Source organism: Amblyomma mixtum, chromosome 4, assembly GCF_055824585.1.
Source record: "Amblyomma mixtum isolate Tamu chromosome 4, ASM5582458v1, whole genome shotgun sequence".
NCBI classification, from domain to species: Eukaryota; Metazoa; Arthropoda; class Arachnida; order Ixodida; family Ixodidae; genus Amblyomma; species Amblyomma mixtum.
The window spans coordinates 108,040,989-108,067,489 of NC_143015.1; the positions used below are offsets into that span (position 1 = coordinate 108,040,989).

General features: G+C 49.2%; 2 protein-coding genes and 1 long non-coding RNA gene across 6 annotated transcripts in view; all 3 read right to left on the reverse strand.

Moving 5' to 3' along the window:
* LOC149347770 (uncharacterized) overlaps positions 1 to 2,359 on the reverse strand; it is a 39,001-nt gene extending 36,642 nt beyond the window's left edge. Inside the window, exons 1-2 of the mRNA XM_089586039.1 lie at positions 2,321 to 2,359; positions 1,142 to 1,207 (exon numbers count right to left, since the gene is read on the reverse strand). Of these exons, the coding sequence (XP_089442165.1) occupies positions 1,142 to 1,207; positions 2,321 to 2,359 (105 nt within the window). The remainder of the gene's footprint in view (positions 1 to 1,141; positions 1,208 to 2,320) is intronic.
* LOC149347763 (uncharacterized) overlaps positions 1 to 12,102 on the reverse strand; it is a 220,076-nt gene extending 207,974 nt beyond the window's left edge. For 2 of the 4 annotated variants that reach the window (XM_089587435.1, XM_089587437.1), the window contains exons 1-3: positions 11,951 to 12,102; positions 7,090 to 7,141; positions 6,818 to 6,974 (exon numbers count right to left, since the gene is read on the reverse strand). In XM_089587435.1, coding sequence (XP_089443561.1) covers positions 6,818 to 6,820 — 3 coding nt within the window. In that variant the 5' untranslated portion in view covers positions 6,821 to 6,974; positions 7,090 to 7,141; positions 11,951 to 12,102. Of the gene's footprint in view, positions 1 to 2,984; positions 3,094 to 6,817; positions 6,975 to 7,089; positions 7,142 to 7,865; positions 7,976 to 11,950 lie in introns of those variants that run through there. The other 2 variants (XM_089587438.1, XM_089587436.1) reach the window with 2 other exon arrangements.
* Positions 12,103 to 17,343: 5,241 nt separating this feature from the next.
* On the reverse strand, positions 17,344 to 23,839 carry LOC149347771 (uncharacterized). Its single transcript, XR_016292200.1, has 3 exons — positions 23,734 to 23,839; positions 21,859 to 22,032; positions 17,344 to 17,438 (listed from the first exon to the last, which is right to left on the reverse strand). It is a non-coding gene; the product is annotated as an uncharacterized LOC149347771 (long non-coding RNA).
* Between the last annotated feature and the right edge of the window lie 2,662 nt (positions 23,840 to 26,501).

The following is a 26,501-nucleotide window of genomic DNA, read 5'->3' on the forward strand; positions in this document are numbered from 1 at the left end:
CAGAAGCAGTTCCAAAGACACACACACTGATCAGAAAAGAGTAAAATGGAAGTAAGCTGTCCTTTACACTTTAAACACGAATACACCTATGTGAGAGTATAGAGAGCAAGGTGTCCTGTGGCGCGCTCAATTTTTAATGGGTGTAGTATACACTCTTTTACCAACCAGTGTGTGCTAGAGGGCAGATTACTCAAATTTTACTGCCATATAGGCGTGTTTGTGCAGTTTTAGCATGTCGAACATGTACCGTCAGCATCATACCGCATACTGCAACCACTAGCCACCAATACGCATGCGTATGCATAATTTACACCAATTGGGGCTCGCTACTTTGCACTGAGTGAGCGCAGCGCAAGGAATTGCTTGCATTTTGTCCCTGTATCAGCAGCGCCTTGGTAAGCTACCTTTAACACTCACTGCCTTCCAAACCCTAGCGATAGGCTATGGCAGGGGAAAATATTTACAAAAAGGTAAAAATTACGGAAGAAGTTGCTGTAACTGAGGCCGAATATTCAAAGGGGTGAAGTTTCAGCAAGGTGTACATGTACCGTTACCGCATACTGCGAAAACCAGCGACCGGCACTCACGCGTAGAAGAATCAGAGGGGACAGGTGTCGCCAGCAGGAGGCCTGCACCCTTTCGGGGGTATCTGCACATGCGCACTAGCGGCGTTCGACGAGATTCAATCGGACATATTACTATTGTATTGATTGACAACTTTATTTGTCCCCAAAGGAAAGAGGGCAGCGCGAGAGGGAGAGAGGTCCTAGGCTGGGTAGGTCTCTCACGTAGGCCAGCTGCCCACTGCTCCTTTCAGTAATATTGATCTTAACTCTTCTATGAACGCAGTTGAACAAGCCGTGTCAGCAAATCATGCCCAATTTCTCCTGATTTTTCGACATATTCATTTACACTGCAAAACAGTCACAGGATACGACCGCCGCCCATTTAAAATTCTACTAACCAGCATCCTGCAGCTTGGAACCCCTATTGAAGAAAACACTTCCGTTCTCCTGGCTGCTGTTATACGACAGAGAAGGGCAAAACCACACACTCGGGACAAGGCGGCATGTATAGGAGGCCGCGTATGTTTCCAAAGGATTCACTTCGTGTTTCGGACAGGAGCGGAACCGGCCCTCACCTTCGGCTGACCGCTTGTGCTGGGCTGCCAGGCATCTGCTGCCAAGAGTTCTTCACGGAGGACCGCCTGCGCCCAAAGGGGAACGGATGAAGCGGGCAACACTGTCTCTCTGCTTCTGTTCATTGCACTCAGTGTTCAGATAGTAAGGTTTGCTTCAGATTTTTCTTCGCAGAGGAAACAGCGCGATACGTTAAACGCGAAATGGAGAAAGCAGGGAAAAAGAGCTCTCTGCTTCAAATTCCTTTTTTCTTCATTTTGATTTTCTGCGCAAAAGCCCTCTGTAGGCGTAATGCCTCGAATGCTTCGTCGTCGATAACGGAGACTGCAAAACAACTCGCCACGACAACTGCAAGGCAACTTGAAGTTTGAGCACTGCTGCTCTAGGAGTTCATTGACCCCACAAGCCTCGTAACGGTCTAAATCGACAGTTGATAGACACTGGAATAGCGGAGGAATTACTTTACAATATGCAAGCGTTCTACAGAAGCAGTCACATCAATACCGCCAAAAGGAGTGCGCTACTTCCTTGAATTAAATCCCTCAAAAGGATATGCTAGAATTCCCCTTATCCCAACATATGCTGTATTAGTGTGGGCAGAGAAAAGGAGAAATGTTGTCCAGGCCACAACGCTTAAGGCATAACGGGCTTCTTATCCCAACAATGAACGTGTTCCCGAGAATGTCCACGACGCACGTTTCCCGTCCTGCGTCATACCCTGGAAAACGCCATCTCTCACTCACCGAAGTCTGCTGGTTTTGTGCTGCTGCCTGCTGGTTGGCACGCGACGCTCACGTTGCAGTACCGATTGGCTCCCTCTGCAGTCTGTGGTCACAGCGCAGATGGCACCGACTGCGGAATGAGGACCACATAGAGAGGTGACGTCTTACCGCCGTTATGAGCACTCCGGATGAGCCTATATTAGGTCTCCCAATCTAATCCAGCTTTTAAAAAACACAAAGTGCAAAAGCACAGCGAAACCAACTGAGACATGTTGAGAGTCTCCTGGCTTAGCTGGCAGGAACTACGTGGATCTGCATGCGCAGAGAAAGAGCCAGCCATGTGGCCCTCGTCTCGTAATCGCGTGTTCGAGGAGTAAAAACGGCAGGGCTGTGGCGATTACGAGGACTCCACGGCTTGCTCTTTCTCTGCGCATGCAGAGCCACGCAGTTCCCGCATACCTTGTTAGGTGGCGTGGCGAAGCAGTTCGGCGCAGCCATTCTGCCACAATTCACGCATTCTTTATTCTGGCCTCGCTCGTACAGAGCAGACAGGCAGGTAGAACTCAACTATCAATTTGATGGGCGAAACAGCGTCCGAGAAAAAGAAACTAGGAGGCGCCGATGGCAATCTTCGCCCTCGGTTCTAGGACCCAACCTGAGAGCGGCCGACATGACTAGAAACGCTTCGGATGACGCCCTTATACTGTCTCGACCTGTCTGTAGGACGACTTAAAGAATAGCCTGCGAGTGACTGCGATTGTACAAATACATTCCCTTTGCACCTATTAAGAAGATACATAAGATAACACACCCCGCGAGGCTTAGAAAAATATGACAAGGACATGCGCCGTTTCTTACCTCACTCCATATTTGGTAAGTGGCGTTATTACATCGAGGTGCAATCGAAGATTACCGCATTCGAATGGACTCTGGGGCTTAAAGGGGAACTGCAACACTTTTTGAGAATTCTGCAATATTCAATGCACTTATAGCCTGTATAAGGCTAGGTAATGCATGCCAAAAATTTTTGCACTGGCATTCCACTACGGCGTTGTTCATAACCTCAGTTGCATTAGGAACTGAGGCTATGAACAACCCCCCCCCCCCAACAATGATCACTTACCACGTAGTTTATGGAAGGCTGCGATGCACGGGACTTACGTCTGTCCCGCGGTTGTCTGCGCACGACGCAGGAATTCCATGCGAACCTGAGTGCTTGGACACCTGCCGGCCTGCGCAAGAAGATTGTTAAGTCAGCCTCCGTCGTGCGGCGCTCGGAAATTTAGGCTTTGTAGAGGCATCAGATGTACCCAGTACGGAGGGTTATCGAATCCTACCACGAATAAAACGACAGGCGAAACTACGTCCAACCCACACGCATCTCGAGGAAGAGTTCATGAGTTAAAGAAGGCAGCTCTGGCGTGTGACAACAATTTTAAACTTGGGGAGGCCCGTGGCAATTTGACGTGTTAAAGAACTATGTTCTAGTGTGAATGTACTCCTTCACAATGAAAGCTGAAAAACATTGGAAGGTACACTAACGCTCCGCATTAAGGGTATGATGCGACAGCGTAGTGCAATTCGCATGTATGCAAAGGGTCATTCTCTTATAGGTCCCTGAGATGCCTTGTAGCCCTCCTGGTGCATTGGTAAAGTGGTTGAGCTATGCGGCACTGATAGCAGGTGCTACCTGCGGTGGGCCTTGTGCGGCCCAGGTTGCTCTTCCCGAGCGACCAATCGTTAATTTATCTGCCACCTGCCACGGTGGGCAGGTTGTGATGACACCGCAAGGTCAAGTGACCTGGGTGGCCCACCTGCCTCGATGCGATGGGTCACGACAGAAGTTTGGCCAAGAGGACGATTCCCGAAATCGAAGACATCGCTGTAGGAAGCTAAAAGGGCGCAGAGGGCGTTAGCGTGGTCAGGTGGCAAATCCACCGCGATCATTGCAAAAGTAGGGTCTGGGCGTGAAGCGGCCGAGCAGGAAAGGGCATGGAGACCAGCCTTAGGCTGAGCTGTTAGAGCAGAAACTGTACATTCGGCCAATGGAACCAGTTCAGCGAGTGCGATGCCACAGGGTAAAACTCGGGGGGCGAGACTGATGTTCAGAACCGGAAGGTAGGTGCGGTTGCCGGTGACGGTCAGGACTGTGTGTGGGAGGATGACGTTACGCTGGAGGACAACGTCCTTGATTGGGTACGTGACGTAGACACCATCAGGAACGGCGGGAACGGCGACATAGGGACATAGACTGCAGCGTCACGCGGCAAGCGAGTAAATTCAGCGGCACGTAAGCGAGGCGGCTTGGTATCGGCGATTTCGGAGCAGAGCGGCAAGTCCAAACGAAGAAGGCCAGTGGCACAATTAATTAGAGCCGCGTGCGTCGTTAAAAAGTCGATGCCGAGGATCACATCGTGGGGGCAATGGTCGAGGAGAGTGAACGCGACAGGGGTTGTACGACCAGCAATGGAAACACGCGCAGTGCACAGTCCAACAACGGCAGCAGCACTTCCGTCGGCGACGCTAACGGCTGAGGAAACGGCAGGTGCCACAACCTTCTTCAGACGACGGCGAAACGAGGAGCTCAGGACAGAAATTTGGGAGCCAGTGTCAATAAGAGCGGTAACTGGTGCACCGTCCACGCAGATATGGAGAAGGTTGCGGCGAGGAGCGAGGGTCAGGAGAGGATTTTCGGGCTGGGTCATCAATGCAGAATCACCTCCGGAAGCTGCATTGGTTAGTTTTCCGAGTGAGAGCCAGGTAAGGGTGGAGTGGACGGGCGTCGAAATTGCGGAGAACGAGAGCGGCGGATCTGAGGGGTAGGCGAGCGGCTGGACCTTCGCGGGGTCGAAGTGTCGAAAGCGTGCGGAGACTCAGCACGGGAAGACGTCTGGCGTGGTTCCAAGCCGGCACGGCGATCATAATTGGAACTGGATCCGTACTCTGCACGACGATCGTAAGTGGAACGAAGGTGAGGTGGTGAAAACCAACGGCTGCGGCAGTGACGGGAAATGTGGCCGACACGCGAACAGGTAAAGTAGATTGGGCGGTCGTCCGGGGTGCGCCAATCCGCAGGATTCCGGTAGCGGTAACGTGCTAGTACGGTCGGAGTCGGTGAAGCAGCAGCAACCAGTGGAGCGGTGTTTGGCGAACAGGGCGACGCAGACGGCAGGCCAGAATTGAGGCCCACGTTCGCAAACTCCTCGCGAACGACGGCCTGGATCAGCGCAATCGTAGAGTCGGTCGGTTGAGGGGCGAAGGTGACGGGAGTCATAGCTTCCAGTTCTCTGCAGACGATTCTAGTTAAATTGGCAGGATGGGGCGGTTGTCGCAGTGTTGGCAAGTCTTCGCAGGAGGATGTCGCCGCGGTGTTGGAAAGGCGATCAAAACGAGAAGCAGTACGGCGATGTTTTGCCTGCTCGAATTGCCGGCATACCTGGAGGACGAAGTCAACCATTGCACAATCTTTACAAAGAAGAAGGTTGAATGCATCATCAGCAATCCCCTTCAGGATGTGGCCCACCTTGTCGGTCTCTGGCATGGCGCTGTCTACTTTTCGGTGCAGAGCGAGGACGTCCTGGATGTATGAGAGGTATGTCTCTGGCATGGCGCTGTCTACTTTTCGGTGCAGAGCGAGGACGTCCTGGATGGATGAGAGGTATGACTCCGTAGACGACTGTGCTCGAGAAGCAAGGTCTTTTTTAGCACTCAGCTTGAGTCAAATTGGTTTGCCAAATAAGTCTCTCAGCTTTTCTTTGCAGTTGTCCCAAGAGGTGAGGTCGCCGCGGTGTTCGAAAGGCGATCAAAACGAGAAGCAATACGGCGATGTTTTGCCTGCTCGAATTGCCGGCATACCTGGAGGACGAAGTCAACCGTTGCACAATCTTTACAAAGAAGAAGGTTGAATGCATCATCAGCAAATCCCTTCAGGATGTGGCCCACCTTGTCGGTCTCTGGCATGGCGCTGTCTACTTTTCGGTGCAGCGAGGACGTCCTGGATGTATGAGAGGTATGACTCCGTAGACGACTGTGCTCGAGAAGCAAGGTCTCTTTTAGCACTCAGCTTGAGTCCAATTGGTTTGCCAAATAAGTCTCTCAGCTTTTCTTTGCAGTTGTCTCAAGAGGTGAGGTCTTCCTCATGCGTCTCAAACCAGACGCGCGCCGTGCCCGCCAGGTAGAAAATAACGTTAGCAAGCATAAGCGTCGCGTCCCAGCGGTTGTGCTTGCTGACTCGCTCATACATGGCGAGCCAATCCTCGACATCGACGTCATCGGTGCCACAAAAGGTGCCCGGGTCGCGAGGCTGCGCCACGACAACGGTCGGCGCTGGTAGTGGTGATGCGGCCGGAGGTGGGTTGGACGGCATAGTGATGGTTCGAAGCTGACGACCGCTGCGGAGGTCCAGGGCAGGGTCCCGGTGTGATAACCAGCACTCACCAAATATTATGGGGGGTTAGCCCAGCGGCAGACGGGACAGGCCACAGTCAGAAGGCACACCGAGCTAAATCACTCCCGCACAAACTGCCACGTCCTCGTCGTCGTCCACTGCCGAACGTCCCAAAACAACGTCGTCTTCGCCCAGCAACTATGCACCGTAACACTCGGTTGTTCTCTGGGCACCACGTCACATTCATGCTCGTCATTTTTCGCTCAAAACGCCGACGCTAGATTTTTCTGCGTAATTGGGCCTTTAACGTTATCGTGTTAAAAACGTGGAGTTTTTTTAAGTCTCAACCTTTGACCTTTGGCCTTAACCACTGACCATAGAACTTTTGACCTTGATCTTGCATGCGGCTGCCTTTGAGCCGGTGTTGCCTGAAGTCCTTTCGCACGTCATACTCGTCTAAATACTTTAAAACACTACCTTTTTTTTCTCTTTCCACTTGCTCAGTCACAGCGACAGGGACAAAGTATGCGCCATTTTGGAGGGTAGTTCCTTTTCCAGGTGTCACATACCATTTCTTCCCTTCCCCGCTGCAGAGAAGAGGCTGAGTGCGGGCGGCTTGGTTGCTACACCCACGCGACGAACGCACTTCAGACGCGGTGGTCGGAGGCCTCGGCCGCTCGTTCCGCAAGGCTACCAGGGGCACTGCCTGGACGCCGCTTCTTTCCCCTTCATAAGAGAGAGAGAGAAGGAGAACGGGGACAATGTGCTGTACGACCTTCCCGTCATCTGCTGCCCCGCTAAAAGCCAGCGGCTCTCGATTTCTCTGAATTCATCCAAATACCTGCTTTGGTGAGGGATCAATGTGCGAGCCTGACAGGAGACAGGGCAGCTGCCTGGAAGTTGACATGCGAGACGGCGGTTACCGATGATATAAACAAATGGAAGGGAATCCATTCGTTGCAGTTATAAAGACATTTTATTTGCATTATTTCTTCGGAGAGCGTGAATTTTTACCGCGGCTTTGTTTTCAAGCAGCGACATATTTTTGCTTGGCTACGGTGTTCTATTGCTATTGCGGCTTGCGTTGGTGGGATAGCAAGCACACTGCCTATGAATGCGTCTTCGAATGCCATGTCAAAAGTGTGCAGCTGGAATTTTATAGCGGCCCATCCTTGAACTTAAGCGCGCCAGTTTTCTCCACAACATTTGTACTAAAATTGTGACACAACCGTTTGTCGTACAGCGTTCGAGTAGTGTCATACAATTTCTCGTCGCATATAGCTCACATGTGCTAGTCAAGCAGGCGGCTAGCTTCAGGCAGGTATTCGAACCTACGACATTATGCAGATTCCGTTGTACTCCGTCCCACGTTTTCGTATCAAAACTTTGAGGCAACCATTTGTCGCACAGTGTCCCGGTTGGTGTCATGTGCGTGTGTGGGTGGTGTGTCAATACATCCAGGGGCGGTGATGCTTTTGCGTTCTCACACGCGTAAGTAGTCTTAAGTGCCTCTGCCGAATTTTTAGCCTCATGTCTCTAAGTTAGGCTGGTGACTCTTCCAAGGCTCGAACCCAGTTCCTCGGCCTCAGCGGGAAGACACTTGTGTCGATCACTCACCGCTTAGTGCAACAGGGGCTGTGGCACCGGCGCCGTTTCCGCGTGACGCAGGCATTGCAGACGACCCACTGTGCTTGGACGCCTGCAGGGCTGCGCATGAGGAAGGTGACATGAGTGATGCCTTATCATGGCACTTGAAAAGCCCCAAAGAGAAAGAAATTTGCATTCTCTTCATTGCATGGGGCATTACATTGCATATGTTTTGCAAAATCGAGGAGTAACTCAGGTAATTTAGGGGAGAGCGGTTAAATCTGTGCTGAATTGCTTATTTGCAATGTTCTTTTTCCCGGAAAGAGCGTGCAAGGCACAGGCAGATATTCTTCAATTTAGCACTTTGCCCTTGATTAAGAGAGAGAGGTATTTTAATGACTACAGGAGAAGTGTGCCTGGTTGTTTACCAGGCATGCCACTTCAGATGAGGGTGAAGAAGAGGGAAAACCAAATTAAAGGTGTAACGGAGATCAAGCATGCACAACACTCGCGCACTCACAAAAACACAGGTACCTCGAGGAGAACTCTGAACAAATGCAGCTTAAGTTTTGCCTAGGCAATATAAGCCGTTCATACAAGACAGCGCTGAAGGTATTACGAAGTAGGCTTGGTTTGGTTAAGGGAATTAAAGTCCCAAAGCGACTGAGGCTATGAGGGACACTGTAGTGAATGATCCGGAAGTTTCGACTATATGGGGTTATTTATTGGGCACCGACATCGCATAGTACACGGACTTCTAGAATTTCACCTTCATCGAAATTTGACCACCCCGGCCGGGACCGAGCCTGCGTCTTTCGGGCCAGCAGTCGAGCGCCATAACAAGTCAGCCACAGCGCCATAACAAGTCAGCCACAGCGCCATAACCAGTCAGCCACCGCGGCGTACACAAAGTAGGCTCTCCTCTAATTTCGGCTTTTGAAAGCAAGCAATTATTGCTTTACAATAGGGCTTAATAAGAGCAAAGTGAACGAAATGCGCTGTCGATCATTAAATTGGCCCATTAGAGAATGTAACCTGACCAGAAGCGACTTAACTTCCCTCAGCCAATGGGAATGCTGTGACCTGGTCATGTTAGTTCTCTGCAGACTGATAGTGACGTCTATTCCAGTTAAGGCATCAATAGCTGCTAATCGTTTATCGCTTATGGGGGTTTAACATTCGAAAGCTACTCAAGCTGTGAAGGGCGCCGTAGTGAATTTCGACCACCTGGGATGCGGATAAGGTGCATCTCCCGTCGGTTCGGAGAGAAGATCCGAGAGTTCGCAGGCCACATCAGGAGGAAGCGCGGAGACAATCTGGTAAAAGCGCGTCGTCTCCGAGGTGATGCGATAGAGGCTCAACTGCGCCTGGATTTGTAAAAACCAGACTTGCGGGTGCTTAGGTCAGAAGGGAGGAGACGAAGCTGCAGTGACGCGACGTCCTGCAGGCGTGAGTCCTGTTCCATGGAGGAGTCACACAGCTTAGTCAAAGTGTCCGCCGCAGGCTTGAATTCCAGCCTCAAGCTGGGCTCTAACTTAACTAGTAAGTTTATGCTGCACGAAACGCTCAATTATACGACGCCAACACAACTACTACTACGCCGACGGCTTTTGAACCGAACAAGCTGTATACACTGTTGCGTAAAATAAACAATAAAAGACAGCTCGCAGTGATGGCGCAGAAGGTGCCGTTCCGCACTGCAATGGGTGATGCGGAGGATGTTGGTCGCGCTCGCGAGGCTCGCCATCGGAAAGGCCCAGCTGTGCTTGCAGCCGAGGCAGAAGGGGATCGAGGGTGTAGCTAGACCGATCGGAACGGCACATATTCGCATATTTTCTGCATATATGCGCATAAGGAGCAGATCTGCAGTAATTCCTCAGCTACACTTTGGTTAGCTCACTACGATACCTTCGGTACCTCACCTAGTTCAAATAAATCAACAGCACCTCATCGGCTAAGCGCATTTTTCCTATAACAGAGGGTGACGTTTACCGTTTCTTCTTAGCTGCCGAAATGGGTTGCGCACGTTCCAGGGTACCCCAGCGCTCGCTGTCATTGGGTGCAATCGGCTACGCCAGCAAACTACAGGCTCGATAGTCGCATTTTCTAACATGCCCAGCAGTGCGTGTGAGTGGCGTACGGGTTACTCACGGCGCTTTTGACTTTTCGAAATGTGCCGAATGATCCTCGTATGGTGGTCAATGTCTCAGTGTGAAAAGTCGCGCCAATGCGAAGCAACTATGTACGCAACGGTTTCCCACGACGTTTGTCGCTTTACGATACGGAGTTTCGGACTAATGCCTACCTTTCTTGGTTGCTGGATGGCGGCCGCCGCCACGATCTAGATTTTTCCAAGACCGCTTCCCCAACTGCCTCCGGTCAGCGGCCACATCCAAGGTGCCGGTAGCCTTGCTGCAAAGGCAATGCACAAATTGGGTTAATGAGCTGGAAATAACAAGCTCGTGTACGCAAGTCTAGTTCATACTTCTGTGGCTAAACAATGGCTTCTTCGGGTTCGAAGAGAGCCAAGCGATACTCAATATTTCATTTTGCCCTAGTATGTCGGGATTAACACCCAGACACTGCGCATAGGCTATGGGAACCGTCGCAGTGGAGGATGTTTGCAAATTTAATTAATCCCGCTGCCTGGATTCAATCCCGCGGTGTTGGACCCTGTAGCCGATGCTTAATTGCGTTCTGTCAAAGGTATATAGCATCTACTTCCGGTGTAACGTCCCAGCTCCTGTGTGAGCTTTGAAACTTCCGAGTGTGCGACATAACAGGGTAGGAGGAACTCAAGGTGAATTGCAAATGCTTTGCGTCCTGGTAACTCTTGTTATGACAAATAGTGGAGTAAAAATTATCTCCTAGTCAACTGTTCAAACTCGGCTTTTGGCTGGAAAACTTCTTGCCGCAATCTAAAAAATATAGTACACACCTAGAGGAAACTCCAAAATATTTTTCAGAAAGAAAAAACCTTAAATTGCGGGTTCGAGTCTCGAAGCGACAAATGGGCTGTGTGGGAACACCATAGTGGAGAGCTCCAGAATAATTTAGGCCACCTGCGGTTCGCCAATGTGCGCTAGCGCCTTTCATGTTTCGCCGTCATCGAAACTCCGTGACCGGGATTAGGATTCTGAATTGCTGTCTTTTGCATTGGAAAAGGAAACACTAATCAGCTGTGCAACAGAAGCAATGGAAAGGTACGGTTCTTAAACACATTATTGTCCGTTCTCTCAAAAACGCAGTTTTCAACTAGGTGGTGGCGTTAAAGCCACAGTGGCCCACGGTACTGGGCTTTCACTGTTTGGAAACACGCGCCGCCGAAAAGGCACTGCGCCACCGCGGAGCACAAGATCTGTGCACACTACTTCATGTCCGTCTTGCTGAATTCCTGTACAGTTAATGAGTAGCTGTGGAAACAAAATCAATAAATGGCTTCGAAGGAATGTATATCAGAGCTCCTTTCTAAAGCACACTGGCGCAGAATACGGTGTTTATGGTTTATGGGGGTACTCGGGATATTAGGGACACCATAGTGGCGGGCTTTTCGACCACCAGGAGATCGTTAACGCCCACTGACATTGCGCAGTGCATACATCGAAATGCGACCGCCGTGGCCGACGTCGAACTGGCGTTTTTCAAGTCAGCAACCGAGCACCATACCAGAGTGAGCCTAAAAAATGAGACATTGTAGCCACCCTTCTGCACCCTCCTAACCAAACCGTTTAATGCAATTTCTTTTACACACCATGGTTTACATACCATCCAATCGGCACAACAAATACCCAATATGGGCCGTTTCGGTTTCTTTTCGAAGATTTTTATACCGCTTTCTGGTCCCCATTCATACCTACAGGTCACCTATAAAGGTTGCCCTACAGGTATTCATACAGGTTACCAATACAGCTATCGAGTGTAAATATTATATCCATACAGGTTATCCTCCCATGTGGCCTAATTTCCGGATCCCTTCCAAGGTGAAAATTTCCTCTTGGGAATCTGCTGGTTTTTGTTGGTTTCAGTTCACTACGGTGTTCCTCACAGCTTGTGTCACTTTAGGATGCCAAACCCCATAAAACCATAAAACCATCTTCTCAGCAAATACCTCTCACCTCGCCACTGCACTGGAAACGTGGGGGGCACAACCATCACCAGGCAGGCGTCCACACGCGATGCAAGTGTGCCACACGAAGCATGTCTGTGGAGAGGTGCTGGCCAGATCGACGTGCGGTGTAGCCACTCGGGCACTGGAACCAAGGCTCCAGTGCCACGCTATTGACCAGCTGCAAGCTTCCCTGAAGTGGCAGAACAAGAGGAATGTTACCCAGAGTTTGGCTGAAAGAAGCGACACAAGCGCGCCAAAGTCGTATGTAAAGACTGAAAATTAACATTTGGCATGTTTTAATCATCCTCACTGCTGTTGATGGCGTCTTTTGATACCTTTTTGGCTATTTTGAAGTTAGGAAGCCTGTGCAGGAGAGTGAACCAGGAAAGTTGAAAAAAAGCGTGTCAGAAAAAACACCGAAATAAATTTGCCAACTGTTGCTGTGGTGTAGTCTGCAAGGTCCCACTCTCATGTGACCGTTTTTACATCGGAGAGACCAGATGGTGCGTAAACGAACGACTATGCGAACACCCGAAAGATATCGCAAACCAGTCACGCCGAAATAACATTGTTATTCATTCCGCAGATGGCGAAGACTGAGGCATTTCTGAACCACACCACTGTCATCGCCAAGTATAGAGATACTTTGCACCGGATATCGGAAGCTTTTCACATTCACGAATTTGGTAACTCATGTGTAAGCCAACCATCAGTGGCTGTATTCCCACAAGAGCTCGCCTTTCTTAATCTGTGATGTGTTGATAGCTCCCGTATATGTCACATCATGTTCGTCCCGCATATCCTTCCCTTCTGAGCTTCGGCTTGCCCTGCTGCTTTCTATTGCCCCCCCCTCTTTTTTTTTCACAATAAACCATTTGGTTCCTAGTTCAGCACATGTGTCTGTCTCTTCTTCTTCTGTAACGTCTGTCGGCACTGTTTCGTCATGCCATCCAATTAAAGTAGAGAATGAGTTAAGTAAAATTTTTAAGGAATTTCATGCGACCCGACCCGGTGTGCTTGGACGCCTGCTGGCCTCCGCATGGAGAATGTTGCCTCAGCCTACACCATCATGCAATTCGAAATTAGGCTTCAAAGAGCCAGTAGGTTGGATTTTGTCCACAAAGTTATCAAATGTCACCGCGACACAATGCCACTTGTATCGTGATTATTAGCTCTCTCCATTTCTACATAATCTTAGAACGAGTGGTAATCAGTTGTCGGCTCTTATGATTTGTATTCAGAAGAAATTGTTAGATGGGTTTTAACGTCTTAAAGCGAGATAGGCTATGAGGCACGCCGTAGTGAAGGGCTCCGGAAATTTCGACCACCTGGGGTTCTTTACCGTGCACTCACAACGCACAGTACACGAGCATTAAGATTTTCGCCTCCATCGAAATTCGGCCGCCGCACAACGACGGGCCCAAAAGTGGAAACAATCCGGTTAGAGCTGGGGTGGCAACTGGTTTCATTTGGTTTATTGGGGTTTAACACCTATAGTGACTGAGGCTATCAGGGACAGCACACTGAAGGGCTCCGGAAATTTGGACCACCTGGGGTTCTTTAACGTGCACTTACATCGCACAGTACACGGGCCTTAAGAATTTCGCCTCCATCGAAATTCGGCCGCTGCAGCCGGGATCGAACTCGTGTCTTTCGGGTCAGCAGCCGATTGCCATAACCACTGAGCCACCACTCGGAAATGTTGCACGCGAGGACTCCAAGTGTGTCTTCGTAGAGCTCCAAGTCTGTGACGGCGCAGTGTAATATACTCAGGGAGCGTGCATGGTCCGCCTGAAAATAGACAGTAGATTAGCGTCAAGGACATCTCATTGCATTGCATCACGATGCATCATACTCAGCCTTATACCATGTCGTATATATTAAGGCACTTCTTTTTAATGCTTTTTTATAGGTCTTGTTCACAAGAATGCGGTAATTGGTGAGGGATATCACTGCACCTGTTGCAATCAATGGAAGAACTGCAGTTGAAAGAAGACAAACGCTAGCGCGTCGAAGATAATTTTCTTAGGTTGGGGCGCAGGAATCACTAATACCACATACGCGGTTAGCACATTAACAATACACAACGCTGCGCTTTGTCGAAACAGAAGTGGTAGTGGGGACTTTCCTTTTTGCTAATTCATTCTCAATAACGGCTTCAGTAACGGTTGAAATACTACGGCGGCCAAATACGTGTGCCGCCCTGAAGGCATCCTCCCTCACCCGTGGCAGCGCGGCCTCTCTCTCCTTCCCTGCCCCTGGTGTATGGGCTGGGGGATCGGAGGTCCAGGCGTCGGCGCCTTCTTAGACACCCACGTGATGAAGGCACTTGGGCGATGGGTGCACTTGGGAGGATCCCTCTCGCAGCAGGGCCCTCCTTCCTCTCCATCCGTGTTCGCTCCTTCAGCAGAAAGAACGCGTATTATACCCAACAATTCCGTAAAATAGTATTTTTGAACGGGAAAGAGTTTTTGAACGCAGTTTCATATAGTGTAAGAGTTCACAACAGAAATCAGTACATCGGCAGATCTTCCTTCAGCAGGCTTGCGTTTTTTGCTATTAGACACCTTTAGAATATCGTGTACGCTTTACCCTTACTGGTACCGGAGTACAGGGAGGCTCTGCGCAGTCAGTGCGCACGCGCAAATAGCCTTGATGGTGTCAGATGGCGCCAGGTACCGGACAGCTGCGTGCGCACCGGCAGCATCCGGACCAATCAGCGCGTGCTCACCGGCTGTTGGCGGGCCCCCGGTACTCTGGTAACGGTTTACGGTAACGCGGTATGCTAAAGTGTTTATTAACGTTTTCGCTTTAGTCAAATGCGTTCCCCGTTGGTTGCTACGCAGTCGCTACGCTAAGTTCGAGCGGTGGAAAAGAAAATTTAAAGGAGAGACGTTACTACACAGCGGAAGAATGAACCAATAGCTTCACTGTTTCCATAACAGCCCCTTACAATTTTCCAATATTCGAAATCTTTGTCCAAGAGTGCTGGACATTCGTCCTGAATGACATGCCAGAAAATGCTGCATTGGAGGCGAGGAGTTCTGATTGCTGAGTTTATTCACCTACCTCCATAGGGCGTGGTTTGCTTGATGAGCCTGACGGAAGACAGGGCTGTTGCCTGCATTCAGACGTACCAGATGGCGGTTAGTTCCTGAAAGATGTTATTAATGGCAAGGCTATGTTGCTAGCAGCTGCATCTGAACTTGAAACATGAAGCACTTGAGTGGAGGCTAGTGAGCATAAAAGGACAGGGAGAAGGGAAATAAAGGAGGGAGCCAAAGAAGGGATAGCGTAGGCTGGCAATGTACCTTATGTATAAATACACAATGCAAGTCAGTACTTCCGTTCTCCAGTGAGAGGAGCGGGAAAAATGCTGTGTGTGAGGCAGCCTGACTGCCCTCCCCCCCCCCCCCCCACACACTCCCTAAAGATGGCAAGCGGAACAGCAAGAACCACTCGATAACAAAGCAAAAAATCTAAATGAAAGGCCAGGATGAAAAAACACAAAAGAAAATTTTTTAGATCAGGTAAACATGACACGAAATACATCTTTCGATTAAAATCAGAGTTTGTGTATGGAAGTTTAAACTTATTCAGTGCATGTGGAATATTTGACTGCAGCATCTGTAGGCAATACCTGGTACGGGGGAGAGCTGGGTTGCACGGTTAACTAAGCCTAGTAACTGAGCTTACATTTTGCAAATATTATAGCGTATATATATATATATATATATATATGATAGCTATCATAGCGTAAAGATCGCCGCGCTAGGACTCTCGAGCTCTGAATCTTGAAAGGAAGCATAGTGTCTGAGTGGTGCGGTGTAAAAATGGTGCTCAAAGAAACTCGCATAGAGGGTGGTGGCAGCTCTTACTCTAGGCAATACTGAGAAACAGTTTAGAACATTCATCCTCCTAGGACAGGCACATGAAAAAAGTTAGGAAGCAGTTCAACTGTACCGAACCGGGTTTCCAAGTAATATTCCGAACTCATAGTATACAATGCCAAAATCAACGTTTCGAAATCCTTCCGCTCAATGCAGCAGTGATTACAGTTATAGAATTTCAAAAAAGAATGATCTGCTATGTGTTGAATGTTGTGGCACATACGAAGCGAAGGCATCGTTTAACAGCTGCCGGCTAAGTAAGTTTGTAAGTGGTTTGGTTTATGGGAGTTCCCAAAGCGATTAATTAATCAGCCTAGGAGGGACGCCGTAATGAAGGGCTCCGGAAATTTCGACCCCTGGTGTTCTTTAACGTACACTGACATCACACAGCACACGGACCTCTAGCATTTAGCCTCCATCGAAATGCTAGATTCCCTTGTACTTGCCTGCTGTTAATTATGCTTATTACTAAAAGGCTACGACGAATCCAGTCATCGAGTGCGACGAAGACCTCCCCCTTTGCTAGCGTTTTTGCATATCGCATCCTACGAAGCCCAGCTGCCTATGCACGGGTCAAACGCAGAACCATCTGCTTATAGTCTGGATGCCGCAGCAGTTGCTTTTTCTATCTAGAACGAAGGCTGCTTGGACATGCGACGCAGGTATTGCAGACGACCGGTTGACCTTGGAAACGAGACCAGAAATGTGTGCCTCCACAATGACATTGTCGGAAATCTAGCCTTTGAAGAGGCAGTACACGTGCTCTATACACGAAGTTGTCATTGTTACCATGGAGAAAGGGTTCGCAAAATTCACTTATATATACAATAGCGATCGTAGGTGAACACCACGGGGGGCTCCATGTATGCCAATGTCTAAAGCATCGTTTGAAAGAAGAAAACACGCGAGCAAAAATTGGCTGGGGCTTAGCTAAGGTTAAGCCTGGATATCTCGAAGCGAAAGGCTGCGGTCATACGCGTTGAACACGCGCTTGCGGCGAACGTCAAACGATGACGCATAGCGCGCGGCAGCGTGCGCATGTTCTTTGGGCAAGCGCGCCTTATATACCCCTCCTTTCAAATGCTCACTGTGCACGGCTGCGGCGAAAGGTCAAATGGTGGCGAGGAGTAGAAGCAGCAGCGCACATGCGCAGCAGCCTGCGCCGTGCGTGACGTCACTCGTGCTCCAACATACGCCGGCTCACGCGAAGCGCGTTGTTGACTAGCGTAGTGAAGCATTTCGCTTCGAAATGGGGTGTATATGCGCAGCGTCATCTCTCGGCACTCAAAGAACTTGGCCTGCCATGTAGGGTCGGTAGGGAAAACAAAACCGCCACCCACCGTTGGGTTAAGACGGCTGCGCTTCGTTCAAAATGGGAAATGCCATTGCACTGTTGCGCTAAGCTCTATGCTCGGCGAGGACACTACGATGCGTGCGGGTACCACGTATGTTTCAACACCTCGCTTTTTTAATCAATGCTACTGTTAAGAGTTTGTAAGGTAGTGACAGGAACTTACCCTGAGCAAGGCCCAGCTCTGCATCTCTGAAGGCAAGCCAATCCTTCGTGATGCCCAGTGGAGTTGTCCGCTCATGAAGTCTTGCCACCTAGAATAGAAAGAATTACTGAAAAAAAAACTACGAAATTCAAAAACAATGCATAAAAGTGTCCAAGTGTACTTTGAACGTAAGACCTTAAAAATCAGCAGTGTTCAATGCTAGCGGGACACTTAATTACCAAAAAAATGGCTGAGGTTCATTCAACCCGGCTGAGCCTAGTAAATAAGCGAAAGCAAAGCCGGCAGTATTTATAGCGAAGAATGGTGCGACGTAATTGCTACGTCCTCGCATGACATCACATCAGGCAATACAAATCTCAGCTATAAAGGTCAAGGCCAAAGGTCTAATGAGGTCAAGGGTCAAGTGACTGCTGGTCGTCGGTCACATAGCTGTTGTTTATTAGCTAGAACCATAACATACAGGCATATCATGGCTATGTGCAGCAAGATACCGTCATATATTGCTAGTCTTTGGAGTGTGTGCTTGGTTTGACCTTGGTTGGGCTTCAAGGTCAACCGTGCAATGACAGGCGAAACTCTGTACCTCGAGTAGTGGCGCTTTCACTCTAGGACACAAAATAACCACAAGGCGGTTTCAAGTGCCTGAATGTTTGCTGCCACACCACACATAATGCTTAAAAACAGAAGCTGGGCGCCGGGCCTGGGGACGCTTCCACCAATCCTTGTCCGGCAGTGGGGTTCGAACAATCCACCTTCCGCCGCCAAGGCAGACACCCTTTTTTACGGGACCTAGAGCTTCGATAACCGTGTGCCTAATTTTCAACTTCAAATGACCTTGTGCTTCAAAAGCAAGGAAAGGCGCATAACTGGCCCCCTGAGACAGTGGACAACCTTAGTCGCGCTTTAAGCTACCAAACCCATTGGAAACAAAATGGAACGGGAGCTGGAAAACAGTGGAAAGGCACATAACTACCCTCTCGGAACAGTGGACGCCTCAGTCATGCTTTAAGCTATGTGGCGGTAGCGACAGATCTGCGCTGCATGTGCTGGCATTGATGACTTTGGGCCAGAAATGCGGCCCTGAAGCCATATACCATCGGCGTTCATTGTGTTCATTAGCGTTGGCAGTGACACGTTTTTATGCGAAGCATAATACTTTAGCTACCACTTCAGCCCTTCAGCGTCGTTATGCGTCTCCAAATCACGTGATACATGACGTCACACCACGTGACACGATGACGTCACGACAGTAGAGAGACGGAGGCCCACCTCGCGCCATCGCTGTGGTTGTGCGCCTCGAAATCACGTGATACATGACGTCACACCACGTGACACGATTAGGTCACGACAGTGGAGAAACGGGGGCCCACCTCGCGCCGTCGCTGTGGTTGTGCGCCTCCAAATCACGTGATACATGACGTCAGACCACGTGACACGATGACGTCACGACAGTGGAGAAACGGGGGCCCACCTGGCGCCGTCGCTGTGGTTGTGCGCCTCCAAATCACGTGATACATACGTCACACCACGTGACACGATGACGTCACGACAGTGGAGAAACGGGGCCCACCTCGCGCCGTCGCTGTGGTTGTGCGCCTCCAAATTACACGACACGATGATGCTTCGCATTTTCCAGGCTTAACCAAGTTAAGCCTCAGCCATTTTTTTACACTCCAATGATTTTAAGGAAAGGAAGTGAGCGTAACTGGCTCCCTGTGACAGTGGACGCCGGAATCGCGCTTATAGGTACCACACATAATGCTTAAAGACAGAAGCTGGGCGCAGGGCCAGGGTGCTTAAAGACAGAAGCTGGGCGCCGGGCCAGGGGACGCTTCTACCTATCCTTTTCGAACAAACCACCTTCCGCAGGAATGACCGACACCCTTTTCTACGGGACCTCGTGCTTCGATCACCATGTACCGAATTTTCACGTTCAAATGACCTTGAGATTCAAAAGCAAGGAAAGGCGCACACGATGGGGTACCCAAAAGAAACCGGACTAAATTTTTTGGTCGGCAAAGCTTCTGTGGTAACGCGTTTTGCCACTAGCAGCGCATAGAACGAACATTCCAGAGTCAGCTGAGTGCCGTCGTTGAAGGAGGTCCGACTAGTTTAGGCAGAGTTTTAGAGTGACGACTGTTTTGTGTGAATGTCGTTTTTGCAATGGCTGATTTTTGTGAACAGCGTGCGCCGGTGAAATTCTGATTTTTGCTCGGAAAAAGTTGAGTGGAAAGTCTTGAAATATTACGAAAAACCTACAAGGAACATGCTATGGGGACAACAAAAGTGTTCCTGAATCGAATCCTGAATCAAAGCAACAATAATGCCAATGGAAAACTTCAAATTCACCTCGCCTCAAGAAATCTCGTCAGGTGAAATCAAACCTCAAAACAATGCTGATTTGTTTTTTCGACGTGAGAGGAGTAGTCCATTGAGAATTTGTTCCGCAGGGTCAGACAGTTAGCCAGGCTTTCTACTTGGGTGTTTTGAAAAGATTGGGCAAGAGTGTGCGGTGGAAGTGGCCAGATTTGTGCCGGTCGGGTGACTGGTTTTTCCATCATGGCAATGCCCCTGCTCACACAGCCCTGTCTCTACGACAATTTTGAACCAAAAATGTCCTGACCCCTATTCCTCAACCATCATACTCTCCCGACCTTACCCCGTGCTACTTTCTTTGTTTCCTAAAATGAAAATACAGGTGAATGGAAAGCGTCTCGCTGATGTTGCTGAGGTGAAGAAAAAAACGACGCAGGCACTGTCAAGCATAACAAAAGATGAATTTAAACAATGTTTTGAAAAATGAAATCAAAGATTCGACAAGCGAATCATTGCAAGTGTGGAATACTTTGAAGGAGATTGAAGGTCTGTGCTTAAAATGTGAACAAACAAGTTCAAACAAAAATAAGTCCGGTTTCTTTTGGGTACCCCCTCGTAACTGGCCCCCCGAGACAGTGGACAACCTTAGTCGCGCTTTAACAATAAATGCCACCCGGGCTATGTGTCATGACATGGACCACTGCACAGCTTGCGCTTTCTGCGCTAATTTTTCACGAAGCTTTAGATGAAAGTCGTACTGTCTGATCAAAATTAGGAGCCGGTTTAGTGTATTTGCTAGCTCTCCGATAGCGCATAGGCGGCGGGATGTCAACATATCGCCGAGTGCTTGAGCAACACATCAGAGGAGGCAAATACTTTCAGACGGCCCTGGCCTATGTTGGTTAAGCATGTAGTCAATCGCGAACAAACGCATTTATTAATTTGCTGGCAAATCGTGGCCGTGTGCACTTAATGCACCACAGCTACAAACCTAGACCGCTCATGCAGTGGCGTAGAGAGCCACATGCAGATTACTGCTACTCCCTCGACCAGGGGAGCTGTTGCATGGTACCACGCACCATTTTCCTCTAACCTCGTGCGAAAGTGCCCTCGCATTGTGCGCCTCAATGCGTCTTTGTGATGGTGATACACATAATTCATAAAAAATAAACTTGAGGTCTGAATATTCAGTATCCTGCAAACGACATCCGCGGCTACAAAAACTTGCAGAAAAAAATTCACAGGGAACATAAGTGTGTCGCTCTGAGAAGGCGAAAGCAGTGTGTTATCTGAGCATTCGATCTAGACGCAGGTTGTGCACCGAAAAATGAAACGAACACACGCTTGAGAACGCCGATTCCACAAACGCTGAATCCCCAAAGCTCCAAGTGAAACACTCCGACACACTGTTGACACACTGTTCGTATACCTGTCGCGAGCTGGCCTCCAAACTGATTAAAAAATGGCTGCTTTATGGAAAGGGAAACCCTATGACATCACTCACAATGGTGTGCGTTTGATGGTTGCGTCACTATTTCAATACGAAAATTGGTTTTTTGAGGAAAGGAATTGGCGTAATTGTCACACATCTCGACACCTATGTGAATACCTGAACCACGCCTTAAGGGAAGAGGTAGTCTAGGAAGACTTACTCATCGGTTTGAAGCACTGCCGCAAGCTAGCCTTCAACTTAAAACATGTGGGCTATGTCCACAGAAAAATTGTATGACACCATGTGGAACGCTGTACGACGAACAGTTGCTCATAATTTTGCTGCAAATGTTGACGGGATTACGGCCGCCACAATGAGGTCAGCTAGTTTATGGTTTATGGGCTTCAACGTCCCAAAGCGACTCAGGCTATTAGGGACACCGTAGTGGTCATCGGTACGGCCTCCCTCATAGCCCGAGTCGCTTTGGGACGTTAAAGCTCATAAACCATAAACTAGCTGACCTCAATGCGGCGGCAGTAATCCCGTCAACATTTGCACCAAAATTATCAGCACCTGTTCTTCGTACAGCGTCCCAGGCGGTAGCGATGGACATATCTATAATGGCGTCGCATTATACTTTATAAGTAAGTTAACTGTTCTGTGACGGCTAAAAGAAAGAACAGCGTCCGTGTCTGCTAAGTGATATTTCCTAATCATACCCTTCAGGCGGAACTTAAGTGTCCCTAAAGGTTCTTCTCACCGAGATCAGCTTCCTGCCGTTAACCCCATCCCATCTATGGGGACGAGGTGGGTGACGGCGCTTGCGTTGCGGTTCACACCCACGCGACGAACACATTTCATAGTGTCCGCCCTCTCTGTGTGCTGTGCCGTCCTAGCTCCGGGGCCTTCCTCGCTGCCTGTTCTTGCTGTCTTGCTGCTTCAAGGGAAAAAGAACGCGAACAGAGTGCTTAACATCCTGCTAGCAAATGCGATTACAAAGTAGGATGGAACTTGAAAGAAACAGCAGTTGGCAACAGAACATTATAGCCATAAGGGTGGTGCATCGCACCGCATAGAAATCGTAGCAGAAAACGAAGTTAAGGTTTCAATGTTTCTATCTAGCTAGAACAAGCTACATGAAAACAAACAAGTACAAAGGGATTAGCAGCGCACTGTTTCTTTGTCGCGGAGTAGCAGTGTGTAGCAGTCATAACGTAAGTTGGATGTGACTCTAGAAAAAAGATTCACAGGATCATTAGTCAAGACACCAGCTTGGATGAGGATGTATCCCCACACCTGCTTTGGCGAGGGATGAACTGATGAGCCCTAAGTGACGAGAGTAACGTCCAATGTAAACGTGTTTTTTCACTGTCACGATTGAAGGACTTCTTTTTCACAGCAGCGTTTTGAAGCTAAAACAGAGACTATGTGTATGGGTGCCGCAGCTGAAAGTAACCTAGGTTTAAAAAAAGCATCCTAGGCGAGCATAACCAAATGAGAGCTCGTTTTGAGTCATATTGACCAGGCAGTAGTATTTTTCGTTCTGGAAAATTAATTAGTCGTCGCGAATTTTTTAAATATTGATGTCACGAGTAAAGCAGAAATTGGGAAGGGGTAGACAGTCTTGAAAGCCTAGACTGTTCGAGTAGAGCAAAATGCTGCGCCACCGTCCCAAGACGTTTAAACACAAAACTAAGCCCGCTGTTTTCGCGAGCGCTGTTCCCGACGGGGGTTTTCGTGTGTGCGCGAGATATACGTCAGCAGGTATTGCGTGGGAACTTTATTTCGCGGTTTCTCTCACAAGGTCAGTGAATAAAGATGTGTGATTGGCAAGCTTGGTGCAAGCATTTCACCCAGTTGTTTTTCAAAATGATCATCATCCGAATTAAACTTTGTTCCCAAGTATGGCTATAAGGGTATGGCTATACTGAGCAGCTGATCTCACTGCAGACTCGCGCGCTGAGATCCTCATCTACCCGCCACCCCACCCATCTCTCACCACCAGAGAACAGTGAATCTGAAGTCGCCTGCAGACACGAATGTTGCTTAAAACTGGGCCACGCGTCTCAATACGACACGCATGGTTTCCATGATCTAAGACATTTCCCCCTTGTCTAAATCATTGGTTACTTAGCAGGGCCACCCGGTATACCAGAGTTCGCAGACCTTGTATAAAGGTAAATAAGACTCTGGCAGCTAACTTACTGGCTGTACATGTTTAAACCAAAGTTGCTGACTAGAGAGGTCTCGCGACAAAAACAATAGACACCTTTAGCATACCGTGTACCGTGTTACCGTTACCGGAGTCCCGGGAGCCCTACCACCGGCGGTGAGCACGCGCGGATTGGTCGTGATGCTGGAGGCGCACGCGCAGCTGACTGGTACCTGGCGACATCTGGCGCCGTCAAGGCGATTTGCGCGTGCCCATTGACTGGCCGCGGGCTCCCGGTACTCCAGTAACGGTGACGCTCGCACAGTGTAAGGTATGCTAAATGTGTCCAATGTGTTATTTATTGTCCCTTTTGTAGATCGCTGCCTCGTGGCTCATCGTTGCTAACTGCTTTTCCCACTTCCTTCATGCACGCATGAATGAATAAAGCAACTTGCAGCTTCTCTCACGCCAACTTTTGCTTACCTGAACAGCAGGAGTCGCTGGTGCTTGGGGACGGCGAGGAAGGCCCCCGCGTACGCGACGAAGGGGTTCTATACGACCGGGTTCAGCGCCACATCATCTGCACAAGAATAGACTACCTGAAGCCGCATGGTGCTTCCACGGGACATCATCACGCTGACTATGCTCACTGAAGGGAAAAGCCCAAATGCTCTTTTTCGAAGCATTATCGAAAGGAAAAGATTCAGGATCCGATTTTGCAGATAGCTGGGTTCCATTCAGATAGAGACTGGTCAGCTTGTACTCGCTCGCTTCAACAAGGATACCACAAGAAGTTTGTTGTGGTGACTTTTGACACAATTTTTGTCAGCACAAAAATATTATTTATTGCAATCAGCAATTGCCTCTCGCAAGCTGATACGCCGGAAAAGGAAACATGGTTCTTCGACTTTTAGCGGGCAGAGGTGATCAGCACAACAAAGAATCGCCGACGATTACGTTACTTCCGAATGCGAAATTTGAGCCCAGCTCATCAGCTGTTTCAGCTTTTCGATTGAGGCACAGAATTCAAGCAAGACATGCATGTAGAATTACAGGCAACTTGTTTCTTTTTCATACATATTCCTTCCTCAAGACACTAACAGTTCTTGATTGTCATGAAGGAAGCTACGTGGTCGCAGAAATGGATATATGCTCGACTTGCGGCACCAATGCCTGGTTCTCAAAGACGAGGTCTTAGCAAGTATTTCGCGAAGTTGTCACAGCCGTGGGAGGCGTTACGAGCGAGAGGAACGGGATATTAATCCGCATAAGTGGTAATGAATTCCTGTTCGTCTTTATGTCGACATTAAAGTCCCCACCCGCCCTGCCACCCTGGCAAGTAACAGTTGATGGTTGATCGCGAGAGTTCGCTCACCTTGCCACTGCTAATTATGCATGGAGCCTACATCTGTTGCTCATCACCCCAAGTACCTATAAGCGCGATTCAGGCGTCCACTGACCCAGGGGGCCAGTTATGCTTACCGGATTGTAAAACGTCACCGCCAAAGCCAATGAACGCCGATGGCCTATGGTTTCAACGCCGCGTTTCTGGCACACCATTGTCAATGCCAACGCATAGAGCGCACATCTGTCGGTACCACCACATAGCTTTAAGGACGATCGAGGTGTCCACGGTTCCAAGAAGGCAGTTATGCGCCTCCCCTCTGGCTTATAAGCTCCCGCTCCATAGGAGTTTAAAACGCGGCTGAGGTGTCCACTGCTGGATACGAGAGAGAACGGCGACTGGGACGCCGCGAAACGCAGAAATGGGCGCCAAGGAACTGCGCTCTAAAACAGTGATGGAGGAAATTGGGTCCGCTGAAGCTTCGAGGGGGGTGGGTAGGTTACGTGCGCAACAAAGGTGGCAGTCTTACTTACCAGGAACATCTTCGTCTACCCCGCCGGACCCACGCTGTCAGGGCGAGGCAGGTGGGCTCGTCGGCGTCGTGGCTGACGCCCACGCGACGAATGAATCCCGGGCGCTCAGCGGGGTTTCTTCAGTTTTATGAGTTGCCCCGTGCTTCTGCGGCGAGGAATGTGCGAGCCTGACGGGATACAGTAGCAGGCACCCTGCAGTTTGACACACAACAGGTGCGATAGTGTCCAACTCTTGCCATGGTCAACGTCCTGCATTGACACCTTGCTATCACCCTAGCACAATGAGCCATCCAGTGAGGTGTGTTTTGTTACATTCGCACGCAAGAATACATTAAGCATTGAGTCCTCCGAAGGAATGTGCAGCCGCCCATGATTTTTGGGAGGAGGGCTTTATTTGGCGAGCATAGCTTTCGCACCGCTATGCCCTAGAGATGGTCAAAACTATGCTCGCCAAATAAAGCCCAACCCCAATAGCAAAACGATGGGCTGCACTCGAGCTGTTGATTGCATGTGTCAAGGTAAGTGATACAATATTGTAATAATAAAAAGGAGCTGCAAAACATGAACGATATACAGTTTGTAAGAAACCTGCCGAATTACTCTTAATGTGTGCCCGTTCGAGAATTTCATGTCGTTGCTTCGTGAAAGGTTGTCTAGAGAAGGGAGTATTCATGGTCATTGGGGCAAAATTGCATCGCACGCGTTATAACACGCCTGAAGGAAAGAATATTTCTGGTTCTCGCCACTGCGATGGGTACGAATCCCACATATGCTACAGGAGCCCCACTAGAAAGCTTAGAAGGCAAAACCCTCAGCTATAAACTTGTGGCAAAGCCTGTACTTTCTTGCTTCCGTTGTTTATAGCGTTCCATTAGTAAGTCTTCCTAGGTTTGCCATGTTTACTCTCCTGTTTAGACAGAAAAAAGGCAGTGATTCCAAACATGGTGCTAGGCATCTCACATTCTATGCTTTTATTATGTGATATTAAAGAAATCTTGTTGGAGGGAAGGCCAGGTGCCCATCGTCGTCCACCCTGCCGGCAACAATAATGTGAAACTCCGTAAAATCTATTTGCATGTTATATGTTGCGCGAGATTCAAGGCCATGAGACCGCAGGTAGACAATTATAGACTCCGTATTAATTTCACCCCACATGGGCTTCTTTAAAATGCAGTAACTTATAGCGGAGCCCATGGGCGCTTTTGCATTTCTGCCCCATCGAAATGCAGCCGCCGAGTCCGGTATTCGATCGCGCTACCTTGGCCTGGATCGAAAGTGTACGAATGATCATACGTATATGGCCACCAACGTGCCACTGCCCCAAGTTGGTATGCCAGATTAGGGGCAACTTTCACTGAAGTAGCCTGGATACT